Source organism: Astatotilapia calliptera, chromosome 8 (assembly GCF_964374335.1).
Source record: "Astatotilapia calliptera chromosome 8, fAstCal68.1, whole genome shotgun sequence".
In the NCBI taxonomy this organism is placed as follows: domain Eukaryota; kingdom Metazoa; phylum Chordata; class Actinopteri; order Cichliformes; family Cichlidae; genus Astatotilapia; species Astatotilapia calliptera.
In genome coordinates, this window is record NC_137429.1 from 29,461,469 (window position 1) to 29,474,431 (window position 12,963).

A 12,963-nucleotide genomic window follows, 5' to 3' on the forward strand; every position below is an offset into this window, starting at 1 on the left:
TGGAGCAGACAGGCCTGCTCAATCATGGCAGGGATACACACGGCTGATCTCAGACCTGTTTATCTACAACTGAGTGTGGTCGACTGTACATGGATGGACAACTCCGACTACAACGCTGCTGGAAACTGAGCGACATCACTAACATCAGTCAGTGAGCGCAATGGTACGTGTACGTTTTCATAAGCAGTGAACAAAGAAGAAGGCTGGGACTTGAATCTGTTTCAAGTTTGTCATGAACTGGAGTAACCTCTGCAGGGTGAGCTGCAGCTACAAACAAGCAGCAACGAGACGCAGAATAGCTGCTGCGCTGCACACAAAGTATTTCTCCTGGTCAGCTTAAGTACAGCTTGCTTCATGAAACAAGAAACAGTACTGATCTTCATTTCCAACCATTCCTTTATGAACCTCTGCAAAAGCAAAGTAAAAGCAGAGGTCTAACAAGAAGAGCAGATAAGGATAAAGTAAGTGGGTGAAAGACGCAGCAGTCTGAGACAGGGTGTGTTAAAGCTGTATGTGAATGTGTTACTAACTCAGCAGACTGGAATGTCACTCTCACTGGTATTAGTTACATCACCCGACTCCTTAGCCAAAACACCTCTAGGGCATATCGTCTATATGCATCCAGCCGTGCTTCAAATGTGTAATCAGTCCCAAGACCTGTTTAACATTCTGCAAAAGACTTAAAGAAAGCAAGTTGGTATCTACCAGAGGGGCTAGTCCCTAAGACAAGGACAAGAATGTCTGAATCGAGATGAAAGATCAAATCATTCGAACCATCAAACGCATTTTTAAAACTGACAGAGAAGAAAATATTTCAAAGGATGGAGGACTGTAATCACAGATGAAAGTGAGCTTTGGTAGGCAGGGTGACTCTAAAGTCCTCTAATGGCACAGGGGAGAAATAACTCACTTCAAAAGAACTATTAATCTACCAATAGATTTAATAGTTAAGCAAGTCGGCTTGCTTAAGTTCAAACTGAGGTTCAGGCTAAGTCCACACGTACACGGGTACTTTTGAAAACTGAGATTTACCGCTTTCTTTTTTTTTTTTTTTAAATCCCGCCCACACGTAAATGCAAAAACGAAGGAAAACGCTGCTAGGAACATGCCAAAGCAACAGGTGGCGATATATTCCTAACCGTGTAGAAATGTTGGCCAATCAGAAGTCTAGAAGCCTGGGTGGGAAAGAGTAAACAAAGATGGCGCAGAGAAGCAGAACTGAGCCCTTTGTGTGGAGGGACTGAAACTGTGTTGTATATGTAAGCATGTAAACACTGCAGAGAGTCAAGTTAAAGGTCCGCCATTGTAGAAATCCATTTCTACATTTCTGAGGACTGCTTCCATCACCTCGCTGAATCTGCGTCGATGCAGTCATGAAGCAGTTCTGAAGTCAGACAGAGGCACACTGAATGATCGATTCATACCTAATAAAGTGGTCAGTAAATAGGAGAATGTATACGGGAGAACATCATGAGCGCTGGCTGCTTTCACACCGCTAACCAGCACAAAGATGCTGTTGTGTAACGAGTGGAAGTTGTCAAGTCAAAATAAACAGCATCAGCAGCCTGAATGTAGAAAAATGTGACACGAGCTCCTTTTTCCATCAGTACCTCCTCGGATCAACTCCCCACGGATTGACTGGTCGCCCAATCCAGTACTACCTAACGAGGTTGTTGTCATAGCAACACGCCCGAGCATCCTGCAATGTAATTAATATGCGACACGAACGCTACAACAAAGTTGGACGTCGACACAATACCTGGTGTTTGGCCCGTGGCGTTTCGTCACTCTCAAAGATCATGGCCTTGTTTTTGTTGGGGGTTTTTGCCATTTCATTCAATGCAGAGTTTCAAAAATGGCCATTTTAATTTTCATGAAGGAGACACTGTCCGTGACTCACCGAGTGACGCTACTGACCAGCCAATCAGTGGCATGCAGTCTGATGACCTCACATTTTAGTGCCTGCTTGGATCGCCTGGAACCCCGGGGCAAGCAGGTACTTTATTTTAAAAAAAAACCCCACACCTGGTACCAGGTACTATGACCTAATGGAAAACTGTGGCACACCATACCGAGTCGATCCCAGTAGGTACTGATGGAAAAGGGGCTGTGCAGTCAATGTCACTAACAGTGGATACACAGCCTGCTCTGCATTAGTCCAACATAGTCTATTACTGTACTGCACATATCATCTCTGAGTTAATATCACCATTCAGGTTATTTTGAAAAAGGTACATAATGATGAAAATAAGATATACATTTTAAACTTACAACATCATATGTTCAGTTTCACTGACATATGCAGACAGCACATGAAGCACATGAAGCACGACGGCTGTGTCAGCAGGACCATGCTGGACGCATTCACATACAAAATGACGTCACTTGATGATATTATTCATTTGCATGCCTGCTGGAATAATTACTCATTAAGTGAAAAAGCTATAATCATGCTCCAGATCATTTTGGCCCACGTTACCTCCTAATTTGTCGAAGTTGTTGAAATGAAATGTTTTCTAATGTTTAAAAACAACATTAACAAATGTTAATAACTTAGACCCACCCCCTCACCCCCCCACAGTGTGTCTGTGTGTGAGATGAAGTCATGCAGGAGAAGAGAAGTAAATAAAAAGTAATATTTCTGAACTTACATATTCCTTAACATTTTTGGTCTTGACAGCTTTGTAAGAGTAGTACGCAGGATACAGAGTCCCAAACAGCAGCCTGCATGGAGACAGAACACATGACAACTTCTCTCAAATTTAATCAACACAAATACAGTTTAACAGGAAAGTTCTCTGCACTGTAACATCGCTGGTATGTGGAAACACAGCTTTGCCTTTAAACCCACACCCTATTTCAACACGCTGATCAGCAGGCACACATAGCGAAGATGGGCCCGTACATGGTGTATATGATACAGTAGATACTGAGTGGTGAACCAGTGCTGCAGGTTTATACATTCTGTTTCACATGTATACAAGAAATTATCTTTATGTTGGTTTGTTTGTACCAATGCATACACTGCTGAAAGCCTGCAGTGCCACCATGCAAGCTAAGGCAAACGTCCAAAACTGCGTTTTTATTGTTAAAAACCATCATTTCTTGCATCTGAACAATGTGGGGACTCATTTATATCCCACTTTCCTCTGTCATATAATGCAACAGTTTGGTTTCTATGCAGTTTTCAACACTACCCCAAAATACTGCACTGTTCACTCAGGACTGTGTGCTAAGATTCAAGCAGAGAAAATCATATGAAGAATGTGAAGCTGGGTTTCTGAAGCTGAGGTGCTTTTGACTGTGCAGGCCTCGTTTTTTTAATTATATACTGAATTTCACCTGAACGAAAGAGAAACTGCACAACGAGCAATAAAGGATCAAGCGTTTCAGATGACGTTAGGAGAGCTCTCGTTACACACAGCAAAACAATGAACATCTACACACCCACACTAGGTAAACACCATATACTGTTCATGGTAGAAGCCTGTGAAGGAGTGACTCACAATGCAAGATAAGCGACTCGATAAATTTAAAGTGGGACACTCCTTTCCTCCAATCCCTCTTCCTTAAGCTCCTCTTGCACTGAGGTTACTCTGTCTACAGCACAGTGTGCAGGTCTCTCCAGTATGCACAAGCTAGATATACCCTGACTGTGCACCACATAAGAACACACAGCTTCTTGGGCGGCATTCAGTTTGTCAGCTGCCATCAACATTACTCAGCTGCACAGATTACAGGAAACACTGACAGACAGGAGAAGCACAGCATGGCTACAGCACAAAATAAGTGCTTTAGTATCATTGCAGTTTTTGTACGTCACATTTAACGTAAAAAGTGTGGAAATTGTCACCAGTCTTTTCTTAAAGCTGTCTGACTCGTCGATAGGACAGAATAAAACCAGTAAAGAACTTTTACTCTTTTAGCTAGTTAGCTAGTAGCCATCAGCAATGTTGTGGGTTACCTTGTTTTACCCTGCTTACCTTGTCTAGTTTTACTGGACTGTTTGGTTGTTCTTGGGGGTTTTTCACAAAAATGAATAAATAACTAACTTATGTAGTGGCTGAGAGGTCGAGCATGGACCAGGATGCAACAGTCTCACCACTTTTGATCACAAAGCAAGGTTTAGGTACACAGCTGGAACATAGCTGTCTGATTGCAATCACTCTCACACAGATTGGCAAAGGTTTGCAAATAATGTCTGTCTAATTGCAATCAGCAAACTACTGCAATCTGGCTGTCCCAGTACCTGCGAGCGCCTCTCTGGAAGAGGAGACTAAACTAGTCGCGCTCTTTTTCTTCTTTTATAAAAGTGAATTTGCTGACATTATGTAGACATTTTGTAGCAACTGCATGGCTCTTTGTGGGGGCATTTCTGTTGTAAGTCTGAAGGTTCTGGCTAGACTCTGAATGGAAGCAACTACATTTGTGTAGTTGTATTTTCTATACATGTAGATGGAAACAGAATTGTGATTTTGTTCATTTTAATGGTTAATCGCTGTATTATAACAAACAGAATCGATGTAATTGCCAAACTAGCCCCATATCAAACAAAAACCAGACGAATGATAGACTCGCCGTGTCTTACTGCTGTCGTCTGAACGCATTAAAGTTGCTTTGAAGACTGCAGCTGACTGGGAGTGGTCATGGACCTGCTCCCTGTCTTGCAGAAAGTCCCAACATTTTTGTGGTCTTCAATTTGTGCTAACTGTGTGTTACGGCCCTAGCTGGGCCTCCTGATACTGCCCTTGTGTGGGTGTGGTGTTTTTCTCCGCCTCCTCCTCTTTTGCTCCACCCCCCGTCTCTCTCTTGCTCTTCTCTCTCCCCAGGACACAGCTGCTGCTCATTGGACTCATTTACCACCTGGGCCCAGTCAGCAATCACCTCTCGGAGGTCATATAAGCTGGGGATGAGCTGTGAACAGGGTGTGGGGTGTTCTCTGGTGTCTCTGTGTCGTGTGTGTGGTTAACCTGCTCAAAGTGTGGAGTTGTGGAAACAGCATAGCTGCTTTGCGTGAGTAGTGTGGGCTTGTGAGCCTTGGCAGCAGCAAAGCCAACTGCTGTTAGTGACAGGGTGAGCTTGTGGGCCCCTGGAAGTACCTCCTCGTGGTGTGGAGTTTTTGTTTGGCAGCAGCAAAGCCAGCTGCTGTTAGTGACAGGGTGAGCTTGTGGGCCCCTGGAAGTACCTCCTCGTGGTGTGGAGTTTTTGTTTGGTTGTTGTGTTCTTTGTTGTTGCAACCCTTTCTCTCTTTTTCCAAGTGTTATTGGTAAAACGGCGTTGCCGGCTCTTTATGTTAAGATGATCTATAATAAAGACTATTTTATTTACTGAAAACACTGGTCTGTTTTCCTTTCATTCTGTTCTGGACTCATTTGTTACTAGTCCCCTCACTCACATGCCTAGACCCTTTCGGGGGGAACGTAACACTGTGAGAATGATTCATGTTAACATCATAAAGATTTCAGTGCTTTAATTCTGCGGATGTTCACGGGAAACGATTAAAACACACACGTTAGAAAGACGGGCTTCATGAGTTTTACCGGACTGCCGCTAGCTACCATGACAACAGCAGCGGCTACAGCGAGTCCAGACATGCTCGCATAAGCGTGGGACGATCCTCTCCATCCAAATCAAATAATCCTGATCTTAATGCTGTAGTCTGTTTGTGCCTCCACTCAAATACACCTGACCAGTCTCACAACAGCACTGCAAACACCAGAGAAAACCAAATGATAAGAAGCCTGTGAGAAACTCTGTACAGAGGAAACAGCCAAAGCAGATTAAATGGTATCTGCTAAACACAGATTTGGACTAAACAGAATCTCTCGTACCCAAGTGTAGCCTGGATCCAGAGAAATACCATCATCCATATCAGTGCCATCTTCAACTTCTCCAGTTAGCACCCAACACAATACAGCGCTGCAGCCACAGACAGGCACACAGCCTCCTCTCACGAGCAGCTGGAACAGGAACTGATGTTCATAATACCGAACACGCCTCACAAGGAAGCAAGAACAGGCCGGAGACATCGATCATTCTAATCATCCAGTATTGGATCAGATTAAAAGAAAAACAAGACTCCGCCTTCCAGTGCCCGATCACTCTGATCACTTACATCAACAGCAGTGATGGGATACAACATAAATACTTTCATGTTTGCAAAATGTTTCGACATTTATAAAGACAAAAATATCAGATAATCTCATGATGGTGTAAGAATAAAGGAGCTGATTTAACCCTTCTGCTACATGTTGAGGATTTTACCAAGAGCTCAGCAACCAAGAACGGATCCTTTGAGTATTTACTGCCCCGTGGCTGTAAATAATCGGCTTATTTACTGATTAGTTATGAACAACTTTCAGACTTCTAGGAAACATGGAAGCCTTTAAATCATTTTTGCACTATAAAAATCTCTAACCACAGACTTCACGGATACAGTATCGTACACAGACACACCGCCTCGGACCACAGTCCCCTCAGTAACCAGCGAGCTGCCAACAAACAGAGCTGTTTATATTCCAGCTGTCGCTATAGAAACATCGAGGTAACCAAGACTTCACACGCTCGTCACGTCTCTGCGTCATGTCAGTGCAGGTTCAAAAATGTGCTTTTTGTTCGATAAAGGGCAGAGAAGCACACAGCCGAGCCACCGACGGAAAACAAAACTCTGTACCTGAATCCTGTTTCTCTGTTCTGGTGCTGAATGGGTTTTGTGTGAGCGTTTAAAGCAGACAGGAAAGCTGCCAAGATCAGACCCTGGACTACCCAGACACACAGGGACAAGAGCCTGCAAGGACGTCCTGGTCTCGCCATACCAAGGGTGTCAAACATAAGGTCCAAGATTCAGAATCAGCCCAGAAAACACTGCAGTCAGGCCCACTGATTTCTTCTTCTTTTAACTGTATTGTCACACATTTTACAGCCTGTCCCACTGATAAAAATCTCCACTACAGCTATTGATGCTATACGAAAATAATTCAATTAAATGACTAGTAAATGGACTGGTTCTTATATAGCGCTTTTCTACTCTGAGCACATGCTTTACACAACCTGCCTCATTCACCCAGTCACACAAGCACTCTTCCTGCATGTAAGATATGTTCTATAATCTGACGGTGGAGCAGAGACACCTTGGGGTTAGTATCTTAGCCAAGGATACTTGCCATGCACTGGAGCAGACGGGGACCAAACACCAACCTTCTGATTAGTAGGTGACCTGTAGTGATGGGTCGTTCGCGAACGAAATGGCTCTTAGAGCCGGCTCTTTGACGTGAACGACGCGAGCCGGCTCCTTATCGCGAGCCGTCACGTGGGTTTTTTTTTTTTCTTTCTCTCAGCCTCTCTCTCGCACTTTTTTCCCGCTTCACTCTGCACGCGAGCCTTGTGCTTTACGCTGGGCAGAGGGGGGAGGGGCGGTAGTTACACTCAGTAGCACAGGAACAGAGCCAGAGAGAGAGAAAGAGAGGCAGGGACAACAACGTTAGAAAGGTATAGTAATCATCCACAACTATTTTCGGTTGCAGATGATAAAGGATTGAGAAAGTTTATTCATGCAGGTCCATATGACAGAGAATATGCATGTTCTTTTAGTTTTCATATTATAATTTATATTTAATTGTGTTGTGGTTTGCAGTGTTTTGTGTTCTTTTCACTTTAAATTTGTGAAAGGAAAAAGCTGAAAATTTAAATAGTTAAAACTTGAAATGTGAATAGTTGATTTAGTAATTCCTTTTGTGCATAATTTTATATTATTGTTAATAATAAATTAATTAAAGCAACAAAACAACCTGAAGAGCCGGTTCGGAGCCGAAAGAGCCGGCTCTTTTTAGTGAGCCGAACCGAAAGAGCCGGATCTCTAAAAAGAGCCGGAAATCCCATCACTAGTGACCTGCTCTACCGCCGCAGCTACAGCCACGCCTTGTACCGACTCCTGACAGCAGCAACGATTAGACGACTCGTCACACACACTCTTACTCAGAGATTAAATGTGCAGTTAAATGTTTTTAGTTCATTGGGAATTTACTTTCCCAATGAAAGTCCAGCCCACTTAAAATCAAAGAGAGCTGTATGTGGCCGAAGATGTAAAGTGAGTCTTCCACATCTGCTGTCACGTAGGATTCGGCTTTTCAGTTTCATATGATGGCAAAGATATTACTTGGTAACAAATCCATGAGTACCCATATTGGTGGTGAACGCTGTTAAACTTAAAGGACGGTATGTTATGCAGGAAAGTGAAGGCGGGTGTGGAAGGTTCCTCCAGGAAAGTAGGACAATCACAGGCAGGAAAATCAAACCTCAAGAGTGGATTTGTCTCAGCAGGAGTCACCTGAGCTATTTCATACATTTTATTATAAAAATATTTAAGCCACACAAAATCAAAACATCAGCAGCCAATCAATGCCCATTCCAAGATCAAGAGCAATAAAGCTTTATTTCAAACTTTTTTTAAGAACTGGAGGGAAAATAGTTCCGAGATTTTCTGGACAGGTCATGCACATACACTGTACTGCATGTCTGTCTATAAATACATGCTGGCCCACCCTTTGCAGCTATATCAACTTCAAACTCTTCTGGGAAGGCTTTCCACGAGGTTTAGGAGTGTTATTGGACATTTCTGACCATTCTTCAAGAAGCACATTTGTGTGTTCAGGCACTGATCCCGAGAATTCCTGGCTCATCTCAGAGAGGTTATATTGGATTGCGCCACAACTTCTGATAAACAACGCCACACCATAATCCACCTTCCAACAAACTTCACATTTGGCACAGTGCAGTCAGACCGCTAACCTTCTTTTGGCAACTGTCAAACCCAGACTCATCTGTTGGCCTGACAGAAGACGTGTGATTGTCACTGCAGAGAACATCTCTACTGCTCTCGAGTCCAGTCACGACACGTAACACTGTGGATGCAGCTGTTGAGCTATGGAAAGCCACTCCATGAAGCACTGTTCTGAGTGACTGATGCTTGGCAACTCTGCACACGCTGTGTCTCCACATCAGCTGACCCCACTTTGTGACTGAGTTGCTGTCATTTCCCAGTTGCTTCCACTTACAATACCACCAACTGTGGAATATTTAGCAGTAAGGCAACTTCACAGCTGTACTTGTTGCACAGGTGGCATCCATCATGTTTGTAGAAGCAGTCTGCATGGTTAGGTGCTTGATTTATACACCTGTCACAATAAGGGCGATGAAACAGCTGAATTTGATGACTTGGAAGGGTGAGTGAATCCTTCTTAATGCACTTGCAGCTTGTTTCTCAGCACACTGTCTTACATTATTAAATTAATGCATTTTAATCTGTCTTTTCTGTAATTCTCTGCAAACTATTTATAAAAAAATAACTGAGTAATATACTCAGCCAATTCTTCGGGCAGTTTCTCATTCTGCAGAGTCACTGCCACTTCACCCTTTCAGACTGCAGCAGCCACAGTAGTCTTTGTTCTGCTCTACAACTACACTGAGCTCAGCGCAGTCGCACCAGTCGTTTCTTCACCTGGTGCAGGTTCTGGTTGGTGATGTGCAAAACAAGAAACTGTGAAGAAGCAGCTACCGTACGTGCTGCAACAGCAAACCGGCCAGTGAATCTGGCCTCCATCCCCATAGCTATCAACTTTGATACGTTACCTAGTAAAAGTAATGTTCTGTTCCTCTATCGACAGTTACTGTAAAGTGGGTGAATTTACTTATGACGCTGGAGTGCAGCCACTTTGATCTGACACGGCTCCTGACTTGGGAACTTTAGCCAATCGTCCTGTTTGAGGCTTGAACTGGACCTCTCCACTGTGTTTGCACCTTCTTCAGTATTTTTAATGGCATTTTAAAATAGCTTCTGTATGAAACAGAGCCTCAGTCTTCGTGAATGAAAGTCTAGTGTTAGCACTAATTAGCACATGTGTTTGTGTTTCACAGCTTGCTAACAACTTAATACTGTACCACATCATCCAAATATGGTCCCTTCTGGTTTTAGAAAACTAACATGCTAACCAAGACATTATTATTTACACTTAAACTACAGTTACTGTGCAGTCCTTTACTCTGTTTAGCCAAAGACCTGTGCAAACTAACACCAGAGCAGAACCTGGCATAAGATGAATTGAGGACAAATCTGAAGTTTGAAAAAAGTATCAAATGTCCTCCTGTCATCGAGCTTCACATGGCCTAATTAGATTACTATGGGTCATGTGACTGTGCTGATTTATGTACTAATATTTATTTTAAACTGAATCATTCAGGATCAAAGAGATTCCTTTAGACTTTCAGCTGTGTCCCATCTACACGGAGGTCTATCGTTCCCAGGCTGGACTCCTTGTTTTGTATGTCACACCCTTGGCATGCTTCTGGTACAGACTTTACATAGAGGTTTCATCTTTACTGATGCCATGGTGTCTGACCTCTGTGAGTACCACTTTAGTACAACAACAGGAGTGTCGTATATTTTTATATTAAAAAAGTCTATTAGGAAACATTTAGATAGTTACTATGGTAGCAAGAGCACGTTGACATTTTTCGTGATCTTAAACGTATCCTGTGCACGAGGATAAGAAAGAAAACTACAAATACTCACAGAAAACATGTTGAATGTCATCATGCCAAAACTAGCATCTGTCCATTTCTTTATATTCCCTCTGATTTCCTCTTAGCTTCATTTCAGCACAGCCCCACCCCTTCCTCTCTCTGCATGCAGCTGTGAAAATAATGCTTTCAGATGGGTTTTGACTCTGGGCGACAGGTCAGTTTCCCTGGCTTCCTGACATCGTACACCACCAAAAACCAGATGGATGGAGGTGGAAGGAAAGAACAGAGAAACACAGAGCAGTGTTTAAAAAAAAAACAAAAAAAACCAGAAGAAAAACACACAGGAGACACACACACACAATGAAGAGAGGAGGAGTGGGAGACCCAGAGATATCCAAGATTTTAGCTCCCACCATCTGGTTTGAGCCTTAGGAATAAGAACTTGATTACATGACTTTTCCACTAAAAACACAGTCAATGGCTGTTTCTGGGTCCAAACTCCTCTTAAGTTCCCAAACTCAAACACTGCTGAGTCAAAAACCGTCCAAATGATCAGTGTGGCTGCTCTAAAAGGTGTGACAATCCAGCTGAACACACAAGCATCCATGAAAAACAGGATTTAAGAAGTTTAACAGCGTTACAAGTTAGAAACTAGTGATCTAACTCTGTGCTATCTAAAGATGATGGACGTTTTCTGACTGAGGGAGCTCTGAAAAACTAAAACATACAGCTCTGCTATCACTGGATATAAATAAAGACACAACCACACAGCGGCCTGATTTGTAGGGTTACTGAAGTTGGCTAGCTGGCATGTAATGGTGCGCCACATGGTGGTTAGCTAGAGAGCTATGGTTAGGATAATACACACACATTAGCACAGTGAAGCTGGTGCATGAATATTGACTTTGTTCCCCTCAATACAAGTGAACGTGAGGGTCTCAGACGGGCAGAGACAGGCGAGCTTCTACAACAAAAACTTTCTTTTGAAGGAAAACTTTTTTGGACCTGTACAGCTGAGCATGCTGAAATCCCACTGTGTCTTTTAATCACTGCTTCCTTTGTTATCTTGAAGCAGGTTATCTCTGAAGCAGGTTACTCAAACATCTTTGTCGCTAAACTTAAAAGGACGCGGCAACTATGAAACAAGCTGAATACACAGACTTGAAGAAAGGCACAAAAATTTAGCACATTAACTTGCAGACTTGTGAGGGTGCTGCCTAAAATTAGAAACAGGTTGAAAATCAGCCTTTGATTTATTTTTCTACTGCGGCACAATCAGACGAGGGAAATAGCTGCTGAAAGGGAGATACACTGAAGTGAAAAGGAAACGCGTAAGAATGAGGTGCTGCTGCTCTTTTCCTCATGCTGAGTTCATCACCTTAAAATAGAACAATGTCAACTCTTGGATTCTATCCCTATGTTACGGTGACACTTCCAGGGTTTCCCTGTGCACTACAGAAACCGTTAGTTATACCTACATGTTCTCTTTGCAGAGTGACAGAAGTCCTTGATCTCAAATTGAAGACTTGCTTTCCTTTTTTGGTGGTGACCATGAGGACACTGCTTACAGAGGGGATGTTTTCCTGCATTAGCCTAAACACATAGGTCACTTGCACAGCCTAATGGGCTAAACCAACCAAAGCTCTAGCCTGGGGTTTGCCTTAATCAAACTGGGCCTGTGGCAGTGACTTTGACTGATTGCTGTTACTGCATGCTTGCCACGTCATCTGTGCTGTTGCCTTATTTCACAGTATTATATCCTTGTGTGCCGTTCTTTATGGCTTTAACATATAGATAACATGAACTCTATATGAAAATGAGTTAGAGCCAAATAAAAGCATAAGGAAAAGAACAGATAGGAAAATAGATGTGAAAAGTAAGCAATGTCCATAAAAATGGATATTCACAAGTAGGGACATCACAACAGCAAACATGTAATAGTCAGTACCAGTACCACACTGTTTAAGCTCTTTTACTAAAAAGTCGTTGTGAATCAGTCACATGCTGGTGCTGACTGTGGAGGAGGCAGTAGTGTTAAACGCTATTAGATACATTATGTTACCTTTAGCATTTCTACAACATTAGCAACTGCAAACATTTTAAGCTGTGGCACAAAGCTGATTCCAAAATGGTAACATGCATCTGAGGATACCAACACAAAGTCCTTCTATACACATTTCTGACTACCTGTTATCAATGAGTCGAGGCAGAGCTGCTGTGGCAGCTGATTGACACAACGTGCAAAGGAGAGTCTGAAACTTCTGTCCTCTTTCTTCTCATTTAATGACTTTCAGCAATTGTTCATCTGAGATGTTGTCCTCCACTTTAGATATGCTGAATGTTCCACCAACAGCTTTTTGGAATCATCTTGTGGGAGCAAAAATACAATTTGATGCCTGTTAAACTGTTACCGCTGGCGTTTCTTTAGCAAGTTAAAGTAAAAAT

The 12,963-nt window shown here is 42.8% G+C and overlaps 1 protein-coding gene across 3 annotated transcripts in view; it reads right to left on the reverse strand.

Moving 5' to 3' along the window:
* Window positions 1-12,963, reverse strand: part of reep3b (receptor accessory protein 3b) — a 34,940-nt gene that overhangs the window by 20,382 nt on the left and 1,595 nt on the right. The window contains exons 1-2 of one of the 3 annotated variants that reach the window (XM_026177547.2): window positions 3,984-4,117; window positions 2,652-2,724 (exon numbers count right to left, since the gene is read on the reverse strand). The exons of 1 other annotated variant lie outside the window; for it this stretch is intronic. Coding sequence is in view for 1 of the 2 variants with exons in the window: in XM_026177545.2 (XP_026033330.1) it covers window positions 2,652-2,724 (73 nt within the window). In the remaining variant the exon portion in view is untranslated. Of the gene's footprint in view, window positions 1-2,651; window positions 2,725-3,983; window positions 4,118-12,963 lie in introns of those variants that run through there. One more of the 3 variants, XM_026177545.2, reaches the window with a different exon arrangement.